This window comes from Gouania willdenowi, chromosome 10 (genome assembly GCF_900634775.1).
Source record: "Gouania willdenowi chromosome 10, fGouWil2.1, whole genome shotgun sequence".
Taxonomy (NCBI): Eukaryota; Metazoa; Chordata; class Actinopteri; order Blenniiformes; family Gobiesocidae; genus Gouania; species Gouania willdenowi.
The window spans coordinates 32,100,058-32,122,872 of record NC_041053.1 but is presented as its reverse complement, the minus strand read 5'-3'; the positions used below and the strand labels follow the sequence as shown (position 1 = coordinate 32,122,872).

Here is a 22,815-nt window from a genome sequence, read left to right as displayed (position 1 = left end):
TATATATTAAAAATCAGTCCATGTAGGAAAAAAACAGCCATTTCCCCACAGATACAGCTAAAAACCGTATTCACAATTGGAAAAGCTTAATGCTTTTGACTCACAGGATGTCAGACAGATTCAATGGCTGGATCTCACATCTGGCACTGCAGGTTAGAGGGCAATACTCCCATATTTAGTCAACGACAGGATTGACCGACATGACATGATCTGGTGTCATACCTACAGACCCATGCTGGAAGCAGTATGACTAACACAGTTAAGCTGGTTTAGAAAAGGCAGGAGTACCAAAAGATTTCCCTGGGAAAAAAAATGGAGTGACACAGTATTTAACAGGCTGTAAGTGCCAAGGAAACCCAGGAAATCTGGTCCACATGTGCAGTTAAAGTGTGACCTTCCTCAGCAAGTAATGCCTGTTATTCTTAAGTGAAGTAATAACGCGGAACATACAGAGTTACTTTTCTTTACATCATTTGAATATGTTCATCTGACATTTCATTCCAATGAATCATAAATTATTTTGCAATTATAAATATTAAGAAAATATGAAATGCTTGCCCTTCTGATGTTGATGCATTTTTCAAAGCCTAAAGGACACTTCAAGCTGCTACTAATCTGTTGTACATTTTTCTTAAGAGCAATTGGCATGGAAACATGAGGGGAGGAATGTATGTGGGTGATTTTATCTCATGTAGGTTGCCTTAATTGTAAAATGGCTACTTTTCAGGAATAAGATTGTCCTTAACTTATTACCATTGGGTTCTTGTACCGTCAGCTGTTTAATGCGTGAGGTGTCGAACCCAAGTGGTGCAATCATATCCAATCCAACATATGCAAAGATTCAGGATTACTTGTTTTATGAGAGGTGACCAATAGTAATTTCAACATTTTATAAGATTTTTCCGATCCGGGTCACGGCACCAAATTTGTAAGGTTTTTCTATTTCCTTTCTAGATCTTTATCTTGAACAGCTCCAAGTACAGATGACAACAGTAGGATCATTTCAATAATGCTTATTCATAAACAAAGTTTATTAGACTTAGCCCACGCGCAGGTGGCCTGAGGAAAAGGTCTGTATTTCTCCATGTCTATGAGTGTCTCTGTTTCTGTGCATCTCCATATTTCTAAATGTCAACAAAGTATTAATTGCGCTTTGAACGTGTTTCCATTGAAGGCTGTTCTAAGCAGGAGCCTCGCAACTCTCGTGAAACCTCATCTTGCAAGACTTTACCGCAGGAAGATGGACGCTCCGAACTTCCTTCTAACTCTCCGATTCCTTTGTTGTTTAACGTCAGTTGTGGCAGTAATAATGTTTACGTATAATGCCAAGAAATGTCCCGGTCTCCTCCTCTGTCTACATGTACCGTGCCATGTTTTCTCTGAGAAGTGGTCATGTGACCAGGTACCTCACGTCATGCGACCATATACGTCACGTTCTGTGACTTTTTTTTGCAGAAAAGGTGTTTCTATAGCACTTCTTTACCGAAACTTCTGAAATTCCTCCTCATTAAGCGTTAAAACCTTTAAGCGATATTTGAGTGTTTTTTTTTTTATTCAGGTGTTTCCATTACTCCTATTCAGATTTTTCGCATTTCAAAGGGTAATGGAAATGCACCTACTGTTCTCTCTGTGTCTGTGTCTCTCTGTGTATATCCATGTCTTGCTCTAAGAGGAGGCTGATACAGATGTGTCTTAGCCATATACCACACTACAGACTAGCTCTGCTTAGCCCCCTTTGCTGACCTTGAGGTCATGAAAACAGTTCACAGTTGTGCGTTTGTCCAAACCAAACATGTAGAGTTTCAGGGCCAACCAGACAAACATTGAAAAATACAGAAATACACCTTTTAAATCTGCCCATTTTCTATACCTGCTTATAAATTAGGGATTTGGGGCTTGAGGACAACTCACCAGTCTCACTGAGTCAGACACACAAAATGTGTCTTCTTAGTTTAATTCTGAGACTTGCAATATAATTGACTTATAAAACCCATACTCCGTACTCAAATTAACATAAAATATCCACACAGAGAAATTCGGACTTGAACCTCTGACTCTGTTTACCAAATTCTAAATAGTTTCATGGGCCGATGTCTAAAGCGGGGAGAATGTTCTGACTTTTGAAAATGTTCAACTAATGGTGAGGTCCTAAATATATATTAAATATCACTTTATAAGCTTTCAGACACTACCGTGGTGTGGATTATCGCAGCCTTCTCTTTGGCCTGAGTGAGTGTGTCATGACTGATGCAGGCTATCATAGCTGGAAAAGCCAATTACTCTGGTCATCACTGCACCCTCGGGCTCTCTTGTGATGGAATGAAATGCATTACAGCACTCTTGCTGTGCATCCTACTGGCAGCAATTTTTATTTTATCCATGCTGATCGCACTCTTCTAGCCACCGACCTCAAAAACCCTTGCGGTCCCCTTTCATTTTAAGTGTTAATAGTGCAGTCAATGGGACAGTCTTGTGCCTCAGAGTGTTCTCTAGGGCAGATGAGTTTCTCCTCTACAAAGCAGTAAGGCTGTGTCTTATAAAGCAGAGGCATAACCATTCCCTCATCTAGTCATTCTTTTCTATTTCAAACAAAGGCTTTTTTCTGAGCAGTTTCTTTCTTAGTGTTCTTCTTGTGATGTCTATTTGAATGACAACATAATTGATATGTGGGATTGCAGATTTCTAGTGTGTGAGACCACTTGTTACATTATAGTTCACAGTACAAATCATTGTTGTTTACTAAATTGTTCTCCTTGATTTTGTTTCCCAAATCAGATTTGGTACTGAAGATGAGATCACACCAGCAATAACTGCATGTGTATGATGTACAAAGACTACAAATCAAGTCATGTCACAGGTAAGAAGAACCCTAAATGTGTTAAATAGTCAGTGTGTCTGTATACAGTATAACACGTTTCTATCCAGATCCATTTTGATGTGCTGGTAAATCCTTAGTGTTTATTGTCAGTTATCGTTGACAGAATAATTGGGCTATGAATTAGAAAGATTAAGAACTGTTTAATTTTTAGAAAGTTATGGAGTGAAAAAATGTAATTAGTCAAAAGTATAAACTACAGACAGGGATGGAGATAACTTTTTATGCTCTGGTCCTCAGGGAAGCACCGAGGGTTGTTTTTTGGCGTTCACTAAAAATGGAAAGAAGCAGCACAACCAAATGTTTGTTCTTTAAAGCCTCATATAGCATTAAGCTTTCTAATGAAATGGCTGAAAACTACATGGACAAATATCTGAAAATCAAATGTAATGATAGCTTTTGAAGCACTTATAATAATTACTCTTTAAAAACACTGAACAGTCTGTTATCCTGAAAAATGTCATTATTACTCTCCTTCTGTTCTTCTACCATAATTTACAAAACAACATATACTACAGTACATTAAGTAATTATCACTTATGTGGCATTATTGCATAGTTTATATCTAACAGAGTGCTTCAACAGTAGAGGATACTATATATATATATATGTCTGTGCAGGTTGTTTGTGAAGCCTGTATGATATGAAATGTCATGTTTGATACATGATACACAAGACATGTCCATCTTCTTGTATCTATCTGCCTCTGTTGTGCTCTGTAGCCCCGCCCCTCTCATCTCCAGATGGAAAAAAACTGAAACACTAAAACAAATAAGGTGCTTCAATGCGTGCTTCAATATTTGACTTTGTTTGCTTTTTTTTGTCGTACTTGCGTACCTGTGCAAATTGTATAGCGTAATTGAAATTTAAATAATTTAAACACAAGTAACACTAGACATCTCAGGGTTCTCACCAGAAATCTTTCATAACATAGGGGGATCGCGTGGCTCGCAAGCGAGCGCCACCGATGCAGAATGTTTTTAAATTTATAACTCTCTGAAGGCTAAATTTAGTGAAGTAAAGCTAAAGTTGGGTTTGCTTTTGTTAATTTTTTTAGTTTCTGTTCCAGCCTTACTTTAAAGCTAAATGTTATTTGCTGAATTGGTGAAGGTGATGATGAATGTAGTTAGCGAGTTACTCATGCTTGGTATATATATATATATATATATATATATATATATATATATATATATATATATAGGTCCTCCACTAATAAATACTCAGACACTGTAGAGACAATAAATAATGTTTAATTCAAAAGATCGATTACAAGACGCGCATTTCAAATTTGCAAATGCAGTAATATTGGAACACACGCGTGCAAGCAGATTGCCTGTATCAAATAGATGGTAAAGTAAAGTAAAAGTTTTTTTTATATAGCACCTTTCAAGAGCAGAAATGTCACAAAGTGCTTTACAATCAGAGAAATAAAACAGAGTTAATACAAAAACAGTCACAATGCAAAATACAGACAGATTAGACAAAGGCAAGTCTGAGCAGATAGGCCTTCAACTGCTTTTTAAAAATGTCCACAGAGGTCAGAGCTCTCAGTTCTGGGGGAAGAACGTTCCATGTTTAAAGGGGCCACAACCTCAAAGGTGCAGCTGATGTATGTGTTTCTCGATTATTCAGATTAAAAAGAGAGTTAAAACAATCCATGCAGGCCTGGAAGTCCCTTTTGTGTCCAAGTGTGCAACAATTATCATGACGGTACCGATTAAAAAAGGAAAAAACTACAGAAAATCCCCCCTACATTGCTGAAAACAGAGCATAGGGGCGCCATTGCTACGTAGGGGGGTAAATTACAACATTGGGGCCCCTACGCTCAGCAGCGCTGGCGAGAACCTTGCATCTAATCTTTGATTTTATGCCTTACTGAATTTATCTATTTAGATAAATGCCTGAAATTACAGCTAAACCAAGCCACTCCCCTGTAGTTTGTAACAACACCTAATAACCCAAAACCTGTAAATTGAGCTGTTTAATGTTCTAGATTTTAAACTTGTCATGCCTGTGTGAGCACGCAGACCAAAGCTGCATTGTGCACACAGACTTCTCCTTTTTCTCAATGATGTGGGCCACAAGGCAGTTGGTCAATGCAGGAAAGAAAGCATTATAGTGTTCATTAAATGGAGGGTAATCCTTTACATAATCAAACATTTCTTTATGTCTGGTGAAATGTGTGATCACTCTATACTTCATTTTGGCTTTTATAGAAGCATTAAACAATGGGTTCTTACACAACACTACCTTAAAGTAGAGACTGAACCATCTGAGAAACTGACAGATTACTGAAGAAAAATAATAAAAAAAACGGGAATGAAAATCACATTTCTTGCTTGGCCCTGCCCGGTGTCTATGTCCTCCTTATTCTCTCACGGTGCAATATGCAGGTCACTCAGGTGATAATTAATGTTCTGTCTGATGCTTGGCCTTTCTCTCTCCTTTTTGCTTTTCTCTGTATTGTTTTCTCTCTTTTTCCTCACCTTTGTTCCCCAGCAGAGTCTTCTTTAGTATCTCCTTTCATAGACTTAAATTATGAAGCTATTTCTTAGTTAAAAAAAAAAAAAAAAAAAAAAGGGAGAAAGAAAGTCTTTCCTCTTTAAATTAATTAAATTCTGAATGAAACATGAAGCTGTCAAGTTCAGTTCCTGTGAACATAAAGGAAGAAATGTCTTTGTTGGTAGATGGTTGCTATTGTTTCTATATAGCACACATAACTGCGTTGACTCTCTTTTTACATGACCGTCTGCATTAGGAGAGAATATAATTACACATTTCAATTGTTTTGCTTGGAAAACCCATGCTGGGTTCAGGGTTTCATGTCGTGAATGAAGAATTAAATCAATTATGACTGAAATTCATGTGTTCTTTTTGTTTTGGTGGGAGTAAAAAATAATTCTAAATGTTAACTAAATGCAACATATCTGCATGGGATGTTTGTTGTATTTTGGGTTTTTAAAAGACCTCAGCAGGGCTTAAGCCAGGTAAGGTAACTCTATGGTAGCTGTTCTGTATTCATTTTCAGAGGCTCTGCCGTTGTGTGGCCAACAGCAGTGTTTTCCAAAATGAGCCTTTTTGACATATCAGGGATTATTTCTTAGCACACATGAGCACTCCCTTTCCTTTGTTATCTCTTTTTTTCCGCTGAACCCTCTCCTGTAGAGATTCAACCTATTTAATTTTGTATTTCTGATGTTTTGCCCATTTCTTATGCTTCTTTGCTAGACCAGGAGGAAAGTGATTCGCTTGACAACATTTATGTTGAAACTTATTTTCCGTATTCCCTGTGATATCACCTCACTCTGTAAGAAATTGAAATTCATCCAGTTTCAGAACGTTCTGTGTAAACCCCAAAATAAATAAACATGAAATGTGTTGAGAAGTCACTTTGGCAGAGTTTTTTGGGGAAAAAACAATAAATCATGTTAAGAGTGAAGTTAAAACACTTCCATGCATCCCTCAACGAGACTCCACATCCCACAATACAATGTGTGAAATTTCAATAAACCAAGTCTTCACAGTGGAGATTAAAACAAACTTTAGGGCAGAAATTTTAACTTTAACAAATAATCTTTGAGTTATTGATCTATGAGGTCTACACTATGTCTATCTGACAAAAAAATGTTGACCCTTGCAGCTTTACAATTTTTACAAGACATGCACATTAATCATTGTTCCATTTATCAAAACCATGAGACAATATGAACCAATAATTTAACCTGATAACATAGCTTCACCATAAAAACAATACAGTTAAAGCCAATGAAGAACACCAAAGAAGGAAAAAGAAGAAGAGATTTATTTGATAAAGCTCTACCATGGCTTGTTGCTTAGCAAAGTAATACAACATGGCATCACAGGTATGCACAAAACTCCAAGAGGAGGTAAAAAAGATTTTCCTTTGGTTGCGTCTTCATTGAGTTGTGCCTAATTGGCAGATAGATGAACCTTACTTATGGATATTGTATATATTTTTTCTGGTACAATGATCTTCTAAACAGGACTACAAACATTTGAATTTCCAAAATATGTTGTAAAACATTGAACAAATATGTTTTAAAATGAGTCATAAAACATGTATTCTCAGGTGATTAGGCAACATTGTTTTTTAGATATGAAAAAGGTGTTGGAACTGGCAAATATTTAAATACTGACAGTTGCAGTTGGATGTCACTTCGATTCAAGAAGAAACAAGTATTGCTTTTAGAATGACAAAAATAAAGGACGATGGTAAATGCATGATCACATAGACCGTTTCAGAAAGACCAGCAACACAGTTCTCACTCAGTCTCCCCTGATACATTTGTGGCATCGTCAACCACAGCTGTGGAAACTGCTCAAACAAGCTGCTGGTCGTAAAGGAAAACTAAAGCCAAATGTAATGTTGGCAATTTTGCTTCACAAGGAATATAAACTCCCTGGGGTGGTAGCCAGTGTAATGTGCTTTAAAAAATACCAAATACAGGAGATGTGAGACTTGTGTGAATGACTTTATCTGAAGACTTCCTGCTAAAGGGTTTAAAGAGTCTTCACTAGGAACGTGATTTAGTTTTAGTCATAGTCTTTTCTTTTGACTATAATGCAATGCAACTTAGTTTTATTCAAAATGTGCTGCCATAGAATTATATATTGATACATCATAAGTTGTTATACTATCAAATGTTCACCCAGCAATGGGACAGCGCTAGTCAACCATTGGGTTAAGCTTAGTGTTCAGTGTCTTGCCCAAGGACACTTTGACATCGCCCGCCCTGGGATCAAATCCCCAACCACTTGATCAGAAGATGACCCCTCTGCCACCTGTGCCTTGGTTGCACCAGATAAGGCAACTGTCAGTCGTGAATATGCATATCCATGGTAATTGTGGCTAAATGTAGCATGCAGAAGCTTTTTGTCCATTTAGAGGTAAGGCATATCTTCAAACTCCTGATTTGTTTTTTATTTTTTCATCGTACATTTTTGTTTTGAATGTTTATTGCTGCACACCTCTCTGTGCCACTTCAAAGTACAATAGAAAGACTTATTTTGTTGTTTTTTTTATCAGAGGACTTGCAGCATTTTAATGGTGCTTGTTTTTATTTTTAAATGACTAATTATGCAATCAGCTCTTCTTTTTGCCTCAATGACAGGAATGCACTAGTGGAGTCAAGTGTCTTTTCTGCCTGTAAATGATGGCTGGGCAGGAAATACAGTTAACTACAACACATCATTGTGGAGGGGTTAGCAGTTGTTTTGCGCTCCATTTGAGACCCATTTTCATCAGTATTCAAGCTGAGGAAAAATTCTCTAGAGAAAGGGGCTGGCCTCCTTTTGGATTTAGCCTAATCTAGTTTCCAGAACAGATGCTGCCGTCACCAAAGCACCGAGAGCAGCAACATTGTTCTGCATGTCAACACATCTTTAGCGTCAGTTATTTTTATGGGATCTTGTTTCACTTCCACAACTCATTAAATTCATCCAAGCAGAAATACACACCCGTTTGTGAATTGGGACACTGTGATCCTTATTTAATGAGATGTGACTTAAGCAGGAGAGTCACCTTAACCTTTTCTGTCCATATGATCTTATGCTAACATCAGTCAGGCTGCATGATTATGACTTAAGGAGAAAGAAAAATGTATATAGGTAATTAGGAAGCAAAGGACTAAGGCCGATAAAGGTCAAAGATAACCAACAAGAACCGAAAGACAAGAGAGTTCATGTTCCGAGGACATATTTTTACCTTCAGAAAGAAACTGTGGAGGTGCTACAAGTCTGCACTATACACTCATTCATCGATCCAAAAATGGACATTCAAACACAACTGCATGTCAGTTGAACTTACTGGCTTTCCGCTGAGTCAAACCTTTTTGATATCATGCACTCTCCTTTCCAACGACCCCACCTGAACCCAGCTGTTTGACTGGAAAGAGGATAATTATACAGTAAGTGGCACTCAAAGCCATTGGAAAAGAAACAGTCATTTGATGATAAAATAAAAACAAAAAAATAGAAACATTACTACATGTCATAAATGTGTCGAAAGCAAAATGGATAATGGATTAAATATGTCTGTTAAGATATTTGATAGTTGTTGATGAGTCCCCTTTTTTAACATTAATTAATACTGTATTATATATAAATATTGAATTATATAAAATATGATATTTAATAAACTATAATGAATAAGTGTCTTGAGGTAAAAATGAAATCTTTATCTCATGAAATGCAGATCAGTGAACTGAATGGTTAAATCAGCACAAACAATAGGATTAAATTATCCATCCATTCATTTTCTGGCCTTTTTGTTCCCGTTTTCAGGATCGTGGGGGGATTAAACTATTTTAGCCTGAATTACCCTAAGTGAATATACAGTACCTAAAGCCACACAATTTGACTAAAAAAAAATTGACCGTACAAGCACATTCCTATACAAAACCATGAAAAACAAAAGATGTCTGCTTTGATCTGAAGCTGCTGAGTCAAATGTTGTTTGATGTGAAGGCAACACTAAAAGCAGAGCACAGGAAGAACATCATTGTTAATACAATGGCAGACAAACATCATTCCCATTGGACGAAGAAATTGAACGAGAACATGTGTCGCCTGTTACTCATTTCTCTTGGCTGATGGGGGTAATTGAATTTTGTCTGGAAAACATTTAGTTTATTTATGACAAGTCTTTGATGGAGGAAACGCAGACTGTGGAAAAGCTTGCAGTTCATTGGTTGGTTTGAAGGTGTGATTGTCTCAGATAGATAATAAAATCCAGGCTGGGAATATGCCACAATGCTCAGCTGCCTTCTCGTTGATTATAAAAATATATTGAATTATGTGAGCCAAGGAAACTATCTCTCTATTCATCTTCTCTGCCTAACTCTAATCCTGAAACTGATCTGGTTTGGGCTGAGGTGGAACACATTTCATTTTACACAAGACTCAAAAGTTTCCATAAACTGTATGAAAAATAGTTTTTGGTTTTTTTTTGATTCAGCAAAAAGTAAAAATTTGAATTACTTTGGTCCCTAACATCAAACATATCCCGGTTCTTCCGTTATTGTTGCTGATTTAGTTTTTGAATAGTAAATATATATATATATATATATATATATATATATATATATATATATATAAAAAAATGTCAAATACCCTTTTGTTTTCTAACATTAATATTATTATTATTTTTCTTCAAATAGAAAGTCATATTGTACAAAAAGCACACAGTTTAACATGAGCGTATACTTGAGCAATGGTGACAAGCTAAAACTTTTTCCTTTATTCGGAAAGCAACAAAAGTTTTTGTTCAAAATTCGGAAGTTCATTACAGTCTTTAAAGTGTCACACATTCTGTAAAAACTAATCTTAAATAATATCTTTAGGATTTTATTTAATCTTTAGCGCTTCAAGATGACAATTGTCATAATTTGCGCCAAATAAATAAAGGTGAACTTAATTGAATTTGAATGTAATATATTGTATAGTCTGTACTAAAGTTAATTTAAGACAAAAGTTATTTTGTCTTTTGTTCTTATGATACACATAGTGGATTCAACAAAAAAACTGTTAATTTAAGTCCACGGGAGAACAATTCTCATTTGGGGCAGCACATTCACTTTTAATACTCCCATGTACTATTTTGTGTTTATATCACACCATCTTTCCCCTTATTGCTAATCTTGTTTTTTGGGTCTTAGACAATTTGCCCCCAGCAAACATATAATTATAAATGGGAACAGATGACTTACTTTATTAGTATGGCTGTGGTGTAACTAAAATTTAATTTGAGTTTCTGGGAAAGAGAAGGACTATATCAGTCAAATCCATCATTTATATTATCATTTCTTTTTATTAGGGGCCTGGCAGCATGAGCTACTGGGAACCTATTGTTATCCTGTCTGTTCTTTTTCTTTCCTTCTTTTTCTTTTTCCGAGGAAATCCTACTTTCCATGTGCGAAAAATCACCAAATTTTACACAAAAGTCCAGTCCTATGCCAGATAGCATCCGCTGCAAAACCTGGTCAATAGTCCTAAGTGTGGCACTACAGGAAGCCTCCATATTTTGAAATTTTGAAAATTCATAACAAATCAACCAAATGTGCTTCAGATTTGCACTTTCATCAAAATGTAGCCCCAACACTGAAGACACTTTTGTACATTTAGTTTTATTCTTTTTTGGAGAAGGAGAATAACTATATGGAACTGGATAACTGTTTTTCATTTATCTTTTGTTAAAGGAATGAGAATGGCTCTTTATCTGAGAAAAAAGAGAAAAACTTAGACATAGCAGCTACTTAACTACATAAGATTTAAACATCTGTGTATCAACACACATTTATTTATAGTCCTTTTGTCTTTGAAATCAAGAGCAACAATGCAACAATCTAAGTAATAATGTAAATCTGTCACTCTAAAGGTCAAGGAGGTAGTTATCGACCAGTACTGGTCTTTTTTTTTTTTTTTTTTTTTTTTTTTTACTATTTAGTGTCTTCATAAAAGCCTGACAGGAAATGCAACCAAATCAAAAACCAGTATAATAAAAATCCAACATGTTATTATGCTTGTAAGGGACAGATCATTTATAGCATTGATTGCTAAACTTGGAGATTAGTGCGACTGAATAAACAAACAACTACGTACAACCTGCATGTGTCTTTTTTTTTCTCTGAGGTAATCATGTTTGCTTCCTGTGAATATTGTAATTGTGAGTTTTTAGGAACATCAATTTAAGAACAAACTAGATTTCCACCTCAAGAAACATCTAATTCAGAACAATCAGTGCTCTCAACAACCAAGATTGTTCTTGTTGCTGTTAAGACAAATATTCATTTAGCCTCTCTGATATCCAGTCACTGTGAAATTACATATTGAGTCATGTGTGGGAACACATTGTTCTAGTTGCTAGGGTAACCAGCTGTTTATCATCATGTACTCATTTCTATGCATTTTGGTGAATGCAGAATACATTAGGTAAATTTGCATTTATCATATTTGCAAATCAGACCAACATCACCTCCACTGTATGTTCAGACAGTAAGTTCTAATGCACAATTCAGATATTTTGGAGGAATCTGATATCTTTTTTGTGCTCGTTCATATTATACATTAAATCCAACTTTTGTCAGTTGGAGCATGGACTGAATACGACCCTGAAGTGACCCACATGCGCAAAAAGAGGTCCTGAGGTAATACCTGATAAATATGGAGGCCTCTCGTCTCGACGTGTGTGTGGCACTCGAAATATGTATAATATACACGACTGATCAAAAGTTTTTGAACACCACACTTCACTTTTTCCAGTCTTACTGAAAATTATTCAATTTATTGTGTAATTGCATTCTGAAATGAAAGCATAGAACAAATAAGCAATTTGAGTTGAAAAAGAAATGATGGAATCCATGAACAATACTGTTCACCTGATGCTCATGAGGGTCTGGTACCACAGTGTGTTCCAACACTGCTTTTATGCTGACAGAGGAGGTTGGAAGTAACCAAGAAAAGTTGGAACACCTGTAGGAATTATTAGCACCAGCTTTCAAGGCTGATTCAACCTTCATTGTTGTAGAACATCTTTAAATTGTTAACCCACGTCATGTTCCCCGAAAAAGGCCTATTTGTTCTGAAATATATATTACAATATTACAGTATTTTTGAGTTTTAGGTAATCAAACCTTTTTTTTTTTTACCTCTAGCTGCTTTGTACCATTTCAAGCTATTCATTGGACTTGCATGACTTGAATTGCAATAAATAACTGGAAAAATTAGGTTTCTAAAACTTTTGACCAGTAGTGTATATAAATATGTACTGTATGTATTCTAAGACCTCCCTCTCCTTCCACTGTGCACTTTACATTCCGTCCTCCACCATGGATGTTATTTCCCCAGCTGCTCTTCCCCAAACGCAGAATTGAGAGGTTCATCGATTATTAATATAAAGGTCGGATAATTTTAGTCTTGGCCATTCTATCAGCAAGAGCACTCAGAGAGCCCAAACCTTCGCCATGTTTAGATCAGCTCACCAAATTCCATTTAAATTCATTCAGATTTTTTTTTAGATATCCTGCTAACAAACATCAATATTAACAGAGGGATGGATGGATGGACAAATGGCGGTGAAAACGTTTTGTCTTTGGTGGAGGTAAATATCAGATATGTATCAGATTTAAAGGGGCAGAATTATGAAAAATTCACTTTATAATGGTTTTGCTGCAGCGATATACATCCCTTTAGCCTCATTCAGAGGGTCAAAGTTGAAATAATTCTGTTTCCTCCATCCCTTGTTATTCCACATTTTGTAAAAAGTCAGCTCCAAACGGGCGAGTGGATTTTTCTCGCGAGGTGACGTCACCTAGCAAAAACTCCTCCTCCTGACAATCCTGGCTCCTCCTCCCCATTTAAGAATGTGAGAATGTGAGCTCCTCCCTCTCAAACTACCTCACAGCTAAAACAAACACTGTGGTTTAATATTTTTATTTTATTGTCATATATGTAAAGCTACATACACAAAATGTGTTCTGTGCATTTAACCCCTCCCTGAGGAGCAGTGGGTAGCCACGGTGTAGTGCCCAGGGAGCAATTACAATCAATTCCATTTTAGTACCTGTTATATCGCCTCCTTTCGCCGTTGACATGATCTGACGTGTTTGACACAATGCCGATGCAGCGGTTGGACAAAACAGTGGACTATCATCTTGAATGGACTATTCCTGTAATAAGTAGTGGAAAGGAGGAGAAGAAAGTGACGTAGCAGTTCCAGTGAGTGTTTAAAGCAGCTGAAACAGTTGATTGACTCCGCTGCTGCTGCCACACACACCTTGAAACACTGTTTGTCTGACTCACAATCACAATAGCTGCTTAAACAGCCATGTGTTTTACTGTAATGTGCAGTTTTTTGGCTGAAAACAATAACAAGAGTGTGTGGATAGCAAAAGAAAATGGCTAGGGATCAGCTGTTATGTGGAGTCAGCATCTACAGACACGCCTACTCATGAATATGCATAAGTAGGCCGCAAAACAGCCTGTTTTTAGAACTACTCAGAAATTCACTTTTCTGAGGGCTAAAACCCTGGAAAACAGCTGAGTTTGGGAAAATAAACCTCAAATACTATGTTGTTGGGGTTCTTAGAACAAATGGAGATGGGTGAAAAATAGCATAATACTGGACCTATATGAGCACATATGAAAGTGGCCTGGGTCAGATTTGAAAATGCATGATTTGTGCTGTTGACTGTCTTCAACACATTGGATACAGGTTGAATATGGGCCAAAAAAATGTTTTGTTGTCTTTCAAAGGTCTCACATGACTTGGTGGCTAACCCATTGGAAATGCGTTGAAGACCTATAGAACATTTGCCTTAAGTCATTTTGATACAGTTTGCTATACACTTTACTGTCACCATCACTTTTTCAGGTATTCTGAAGTCAGCAGTGTGGCTCCATACAGTAAGTCTGTCTGTAGGGAACATGTAAAAGATAATGGATGTAAAGCTCCGATGACCACTGTTATCTTAGATGATTCTCGTGAATATTATTCTTCACAGCTTGTTTCCAATCATAGGAAAACAATAGTGTTTGGTCTTCTGTTTTACTTATGTAATTATGCTTAAGCCTGTATGCTGATCAAGCCAAGAATGCGCTTTCACCTCGGAGATGTATTTTTAACAAATGTTTTGTTTGAAGAAGGAGAACAAGATTACAACAATAACTTCTTTTGGCTGCATGAACCACAAACATTAAAATGTCTTTACAAATAATACATTACTGGATATATTTAAGATAATTACAATGTATTTAATACAATACTGAATGAATTTAAGATAATACCCCATTCATTTAAAGTGTGTTAAAATATCTAATATTGGCCGACAAAACTTGATATCTGTTGACATTGGTTTCTGTTTTTCCACCAATATTTAAAAACCAACTTGTGTTGTTGTTTGAGATGACACTTTTTTATTACAAACGCATTTGTAAACACATTACAAAATTTGAATCAGTGTTCTTATTTTGCACAGATGTTTATTTTTGGATTGAACTGAGTGGGGCATCGCATTAACTGTAGGCTTAGCCTGTTTTTCCCATGGAGATATTAATAATGTGACCTAAAAAACAAGGGGTTTGGTGGAGTTTGTCTGTGTATATATCAGTATCGGTAAATATCGGAAATCGAAAATTTAGTGCTAGACAATATCTATGCGGCGAAAAGCTAACATCAAGCATTCAATTTACCGCAAGGTAACTCAATCGAGAAAGACTTAATGAAATAACAAATACAGAAAAATATATATATATATTTTTTTAACAAACTTTTTTTGAAACCCTATTGTCATTTTTTTGTCCATTATTCATTGGCCAATAATCCAAAATGGGATATGAAACTTTAACTGCACATGCAAAAATTTTGTTTGGGCTGTTTGTTTTTAGGTGGTAGTCTGATTTTTGGCAGACGAAAATCAAGGTCAAGTAAACATTAGGTAATTTTAGCTGTCTGAATTTAAAGATTACCAATCACTAATGCTTGGAAGTTACATTATGCGACAAGATACAGCTCTAATAAAACGTCAAAACGTGCATTGTCGAGGGTACGAGTGGTATCACCAGACAGGTGGATAACACCAAATTATATAACCACAATTTTTGTGTGTGGCTGTTTTCCTTTCCAAAAATATTGTATATCAAATTACTACTGCAGCCCATTATCGTCTATCATATTGTATTATGAACTCAGTGTATTTTAGAGCTGGGTATCATGGCCAATTTCCTTATTCATAAGATGGTTCCAAACTTCTGACTTAAGTTGGGGCGTCCTACCCAGCTGAGCTTTTTCTCCATCCACCATGTTGCTAACCAAGACTGTAGCGTAAGACTACTGGGGTTAGAGAAGAAAGAATTGATTTCAGGACTTATGAATCGATGTTGGAAAATTTCAATTTAAGTGATTCAAGATCGATTAAATTGATTTTTTTTTTTTTTTTTTTTTTTACTCAGCGCTAGTGTATCGTCCTACCCCTATCAATCAGCATTAATTTATTTTGAAGGTCTAAACCATAAATCCACTTATGAATATAAAGTTAAAATAAAATTGGTGCCCATTTCTAACTAGTACCTGTTTCTTTTCTGTTTTAAATGTCCAATTCAACATTGACTTGGGGGAAAAAGAGTTTGCTGTGCATATAGAAATAAGAAGAAAAAAAAGCCATCTTTTTCAAAATATCCACTCAAATGGACTCAATGTGCTCAGGACTTAAACTGTTCTGCAGTGAACTGCAAACCTTTGCAGCTGCATGCTCCATAATCTCCATGCTTCTCCTCCTCCAACTGGCAACTAACAGAATGACACCAGGGGAAAAGCCCAGCTGTCAGAAGTTTGAAAGAATTGACACGGTTTGAAAAACACTGCTGAGGATGATTTGCTGGAGGTTTTACGCAAACTTGGACCGGCTTGTGGTTATTTTACATCCCTGTGTCTGTTTGGGGCTTCATGTGGAGTGATCCGAGCCGTGCGGAGTGAGTTAAGGGGGGGGTGGTGCTGCTTCTTGGCTTTGTGTCCTGTGTATAAAGCGTATCGCCTCCTGACAGTTCACTTGAGCCGGTGCTCGCCTTTTATCTCCGTGAGAACAAGCCGGGGACTGCAGCCAAACGCTGGGGTTGTAATCACAGGCTGATGCACCGGTGGAAGGAAGGATCGTAGTTCCGCGCAGGCAGGCGGCACGTCGTGAGGGCGGGCTCGGCTTGTCGTAGCTAAAAGGTCCCGCTTCGCCTGGCTGCTCTCATTGCAGTCCTGTCTGCTGAGCGGAGCGGAGAGGACTGGGAGAGGAAGGAAAGCAGCACACGGATTTTTTTCTCTTACACTTCGTACACTTCGTCCTTTACGCACGGGAAACACAGACCTAGACCGCGCCTCTTGTGTGGACAATGTTTCTCCTGCAGTACACAGGTACGGCTTTTTAAGTTTCTCCACACTTTACCTTCAGTGATGGTGTATTTTTGCTCACTCACACCGGCTATCAGCACTTACATCACTGCAGACTATACAGCGGATCCTATTATGCGGTGCTTTGGCCACATTTCTCCCTCATCTTCTGTTATTATTATTATTATTATTATTATTATTATTTATTGCCAGTCTACCCAACACATTTATACTTGCTATGATTAATCTGTAATTATCAGGCGTGCACTATCATTTGGGATCGCAGTATCATGGGCACTAGAAACGGGAAAAGGATCACAGATGAGCGCTCGTGCTCATCGATACAACTGTGCACGGCAGATCAATCATTTGGGTGCTGATGCTGGTAATGGATGGAAGTCTAATCTCATCACAGCTGAATATTATTGCATGGCTGAATATTATGGGCAGCACATAACATGGTGATCCACATGATGCAGGCCTGTCTGCCAAAATGCTTTTTGAGTTGTTTTCTTTATATTTATGAGATATTTTTTGAAGTTTTTCCCACCGTGTTATCCATTCCACACCATGCAGACATAAACCGCTGGGATTTCAAATAGCACCATTTCTCTGCGCTCGTGCAGGCTCTAACCATGTGAGGATGATGATGGCTGGACTCTGACCAGCTCACTCTGTTTATAGTCATTATAGATGTATCTCACATGTCCCGAAAGCTTTTTTTCTTGTCATTTTACATGTGTCGATTGATTTTTTGAAGATGTCACTGCTTAGAGGAATATTCTAAGTTAGTTACTTTGCTTGTTTTATTTGTTCCATTGGAGAGGACAGTGCACATTATTGAACACCAGTACAATATTTGGTGTAAATGTTCCATATTTAAGCCATGAACTACTTCCCATCTGTAGTCCTCATACATTTAAGACAATGACAGTAAAAGATAGAGACATGGACATAATATACACATTATTTACAACCAACCGAAGCAATTTTTATTGGGGAAAAAAAAACTGCTATAGATGATCACATGACTGATTTGCTTAAAAAAAAATAAATTAAAAAATCAGCTTTTTTTTTTTTTAAAGCTGTAAAAGTGGAGGAGTATCAAACAGTGATTGGAAGACTTTTCCAACTTGTGCATCCATTGACATTACGGATGACATTAAAGCACAGATAGCTGAAATAAGAGCTGGGCGATATATATTGAGAATCAAGATATATCCAGTTTTCTATTTTGGGGATATAAAAAGATGATTTATATTCGCTCATTTTGTTTTAAAATATTTGTTTTACAAGTCATTGCTTTCACTACTTATCAGAACAGCATAAAAAGCACAGTTTGTGGTATTACTGAGTACGTTCTAACCCAAACCTTCCCCTAAACAAGCCACACTACAGAACTCACTCACACGTGCTGTCCCTTACAGGAGAAAAAGACTAAAGTGGCACATATTGTGCAGCTGTTTGTTAGTAAGTGTACCTGTGTGGCATCACATTTAAACCAGAATTGTCTTTCTGGTCAGACTTAATTTGAAATGAAATTATCAAGATATATATTGTATATTGCTATTTTGGGAAAAAATATTGATATGAAATGTGTCCTCTCCCTACCATCTCATAACCTAGAAATTTATAATGATTTCACAGCATTTGTAATTGTAGGACAGTTTTCCCCCTCAAACATTGTCAAAAGTCTTGTCATCTTTCAAACCTAAAATTTCTGTCATCTGTCAAACACTAGCAACATGTGCTTCAGTCACACGTCTTTCTTTGATTGAAACCTCTTAGTTTCTCTATCCCACCACTTGTTTTCTTTTGTTGTTTTGGATTTTGTTGCTCTTTCTCTCTGTCCCTTCCCCTGCAGAGGCACAAACATATATTGTGTTCGTGTAAGTGAATTGAGGTTGAGTGCCTCCCCAAGACCACTGGCAGGGAAAAGCTCCATCAAGCACCATGACAGCCATTTACCTCCACACTGGCCCAGTCTTCTCTGATCAACTGGTAGAGCATCTTTAGTTTTCCTTAATGGCATAGGGGAGGGGTTGAGAGGGCACTTTACTTGGATCTGTAAGAGAGAGGAGATTTAAAGGTTGTGGAGTGCTTGAGAAGGAGCTTAAATATTTCAGCTCTCTTTGGAGTTGGAAGATAGAGCTGTAGAGAAAATTAAAACAGAATAGAGAGCGGATAACTATGCAATACCAAAAGACTTTGAGGCTTTTAAAACAAATGTCATACATTTTTTGGCAGTTGCATTTTAATGACCGAAGGAACCTATGAACATAAATTACATTTACAAATTATCAGAACAGCAAGTAAGTGCTACTTTATGTCAAACTCATGTTAATGTTATACAGGAATGTCCAGAAACGTAGGCGGTGGGCGGAATCGCCTACTACTCTCTTTTTGTGCGCCTTCTATTCTTAAACATAAATGATTCCTTACCCCATTAGATTCGAAAGAATGTCTGTAATATTACGGGAATATCTGTAAAAGTCACGTTTTTCTATTAGCTCTGTGTGCTAGGGCATAGCATCTCTTTTTCACTGCGCAGAATAACTGCATCCCAACCAAACACTGGGTCACCACCTCCCTCTGCTGGTTGAAACAAATATCTGGCGGCTGCAACTGAAGGAAAACAATAATTCTCTCGAAACATTTCCACATTAATATAATAAATCTTAACTTTCACAAGATTACTGAATTCAACTAAATTAAATAAACATTATCTTTAAGAAAGATTCAACAAAAGAAAAGAGTTACTGGTAAGAATAGTTAACAGACCAAATTTAAAAAAAAAAAAAAAGATTTTGAAGGGGTTTTAAATTTTTCTCTATGGAATTTAATATGTATTTTTTTTAAAACATTCATGATCAATATCATCATGAATCATCAAGTAAAATGCCCCTGACCCCCCTAGGTGTCGCGCGGCAGCAACTCGCCATGAGTTTTATCCTTCTACTTTTTTTTTTAAGCCTACTCCTTATTTTTTCTGGATATCTCTGTATTAGCAGTGCAAAAAAACAATAACCGCTAAACCAATTTCAGAAAAACAGAATACCGAATGTGAAAAATAAACTGCATTGCATTTTATATCACTTTAAACCCCATGGAAAAAAGGAATGTATTAGTCCTCTGGTTTTAATCAGTGGAGCTTAGAGATCATCTCCCAAAGCTATTTAGTAGCTCAGCCTTCCATTGCTATTCTGCTCTGGGTTTGTCACCTGACTGCTCAAAGCAAAACTGACAGACAAGTAGGAAGTGGTTTAGATTACTGATCATCTAATATGGTGTCAGTATGGAGTCCAAAGCTTTAAGCTGTTCAATTTAATTTTGTTATCTTAACCAATAACCTTCACGTGCGTGATCTGAGAGTGTAAAATGTCCTCCTATCATCCAGTTTGCTCCAATTTAAGAAATAAATTAGCTTTTGACGTCCAAGTATTATCTGTCAACGATAAAACGGGAAAATATTCCATCTATAGTTTAACTTAGAGGTGTCCCGATGTCACTTCTGACACATTATTACTGCCTTTTGTATTGGCCAATATCGATCTGATATGAATCATACATACTTCTTATTATTATTTTGTAGTTTGGAGAGTTAGAAAAGGCTTGATCAAGTGAGAGAACAATCATCAGAGAACAAAACTGACCCATTTATTATTAACCTATGGGTTGCATACATTTTTATCCTGAAGCATAATAATATTCTACATTTAAATATATTTAACCAATATTGGACTGATAACCAATATCAATATTGATAAGGACACACTTAGTTTAACTACATATTCAAAGGGAAAAACCAAATTAAATTTCATGAGAGAAAATGACGAATTTTCACCTCGGTATGCTTTACGTTTTATTTATTTGAAGGACCTTCATTGAAATAAATTGTTGCCCATCAGAATTTAATAACATTTTAACCTGCAGATTAACACTAACGATAAAACTAACAAGTGAACTTCCAAGTAAGTTTTGATGACTACATATTACAGTAACAAAGCCAGCGTCTAGAGTCCTGTAAAGTTAACAGAGTTCTGGTTGATTAAACTGGTTGTACAGGTTTATGAGGTTGTTCAACACACATTTCTCACTTAAATCACTAAGCAACAGTTATAGTGAAAAGCTTGGGCCTTCATGATTGACTCAGAGTAGAGCAGCTGCTCCTCTATGTTCAGAGGTGCTATACTTGATGTGGTTCAAGCATCTGGTAAGAATGCATCCTGGACACTTTTCTTGTGAGGTGTGCTGAGCATGTCCAGCTGGGAGGGAACGTCACGGCAAATCCATGTCATGCAGGAATAAATTATATTTCACATCTGGCCTAGGAACGACTTGGGATTCCACTGGAGGAACTGGTAGACATGGACTAGATGCGGAATATGACAAGAAGAGGCACAACGGAAGTTATCTTGTGGACAAAAGGAAAATAACTTGCTTATACATATGGAACCTGTATTATTTGTTAGCTATAGTTTAGATAAATTACAAATATTGTGTTTTTAACCAAGGACAAGTGACAAGGGCATATTTCAATAAAGGACAAACTTGACTCAGTAGCAAAGCAAACGCTGATCTGAATTAACCCCCATTGGGCACTAAGGGGTGGATTCACTACTGTCTGTAATAAAGGGTGGTAAACCAGTTGCTTTCCTAAATCCTTTGGTAATGCAGTTTCCTCAACTGCTGCAAGGAATTCATTAAGATTGCAGCAATGATTAGTGGACGTGCAGAAGTGGTGGAGACCGCCCTATTTAAATGAGCGTTTTGTACATGTTATGTTGAACATGGAGCATAAAGGAGAGCTGAATTCACAAAGGTGAAAAAATAAATTTGAAGCAGCAGAATTGGAGGTGTTAGTAGAGATGTAAGTAGAGGGGATCGCCAGGCCACCACGCCGACCCTCGGCGAAGGGGGCCAACAACTGCAGCGAGGCCAGGGGGTAGGGGAGCGGCTGTGGCGGCTGCTCCTCCAGCCCATACTCCAGCACGTAGACTGTAGCTGCGGTGCGAGACCAGCCCCACTTCGCACCCCAGCCCTTAGAGCCAATCCTTATCCCGAAGTTACAGGTCAACTACTGTCTGCATACACAATCAAAAAACAAGCGAGGCTGGCCTGACTGACTGTTTGTTGATTTTTGCTACAGTGCTGTGACGCTTGGGGCCACTACGGGCACTTCTGTGAAATTACCAATCTAGTGCCCCTAGTGGCCAAAAGTTACACAGCGTGCCTTTAAAAATAAAGAATAAAAAGTTTCAACTTTTTACCCAAAACATAAAAGCACAAAGTTTTTTGTGATCCAAAAAACTGGTGAATGTGGATTATTCTGTCCATTGTATTGAACTGATCATTGACTTGTCATCATTGGACATTTCTTACATTGCCCGGTTTAACAGATTTGTTAACTGTCTGCCTGTTTATTATAGACATTTGGCTCACAGTGCGATTTCCTGCCCTTGAGGTGTTTCATGCTGTAGAAACCTTTAAAGTATCAGGAACTTTGTGTTCCTTCTCTCACTTTATTTTCTAGCTTCAAATAAAGGAACATTGCAGGTGATTCCGTTTCGGTTGATGTAGTATTTTTCAATGTGTCTCAATGGAACTGAAATTTGTTTATAATCAAGATTTATTAAGAGCACAGTAGAAAACCCAGTTCAACCCTTAAACTCTGTTATTAAACTACTGTGAATAATTGAGTAGATTTTACAGAGCTCTCAATCGAGAAATAATGTTGATGCCTTATCAAACACTTAAAAACGATGCCTGGGAGCTTACTGTATGTTGTTCTCATGCATGTGATGCTTTAGCTTACCAAATTTTGATTGCGTCAGTACTTTAAAATCCCTTCCTGTTGCTTACTTTAGTACAATGAATGATCACTTAGATTTTGAAAAACCTTATCCTCTCTGGTTTTTGTGATTCAGAAATTGGAATTTAAAGTACTACCTACATGTTGCACAACAGCTCCAATTTGTTGGGGGTGTAAAGCTTGTTTGGAAGAATCCCGTGAGGATCAGCAGGGTTGCTAACTCACTATCAGCTGAAT

At 37.1% G+C, this 22,815-nt stretch overlaps 1 protein-coding gene across 4 annotated transcripts in view; it reads left to right on the top strand.

Annotated features, from left to right (window-relative positions):
* enox2 (ecto-NOX disulfide-thiol exchanger 2) overlaps positions 1-22,815 on the top strand; it is a 240,171-nt gene that overhangs the window by 38,435 nt on the left and 178,921 nt on the right. For 3 of the 4 annotated variants that reach the window (XM_028460204.1, XM_028460201.1, XM_028460203.1), the window contains one exon: positions 2,776-2,857. In XM_028460204.1, coding sequence (XP_028316005.1) covers positions 2,815-2,857 — 43 coding nt within the window. In that variant the 5' untranslated portion in view covers positions 2,776-2,814. Of the gene's footprint in view, positions 1-2,775; positions 2,858-16,425; positions 16,791-22,815 lie in introns of those variants that run through there. The other variant, XM_028460205.1, reaches the window with a different exon arrangement.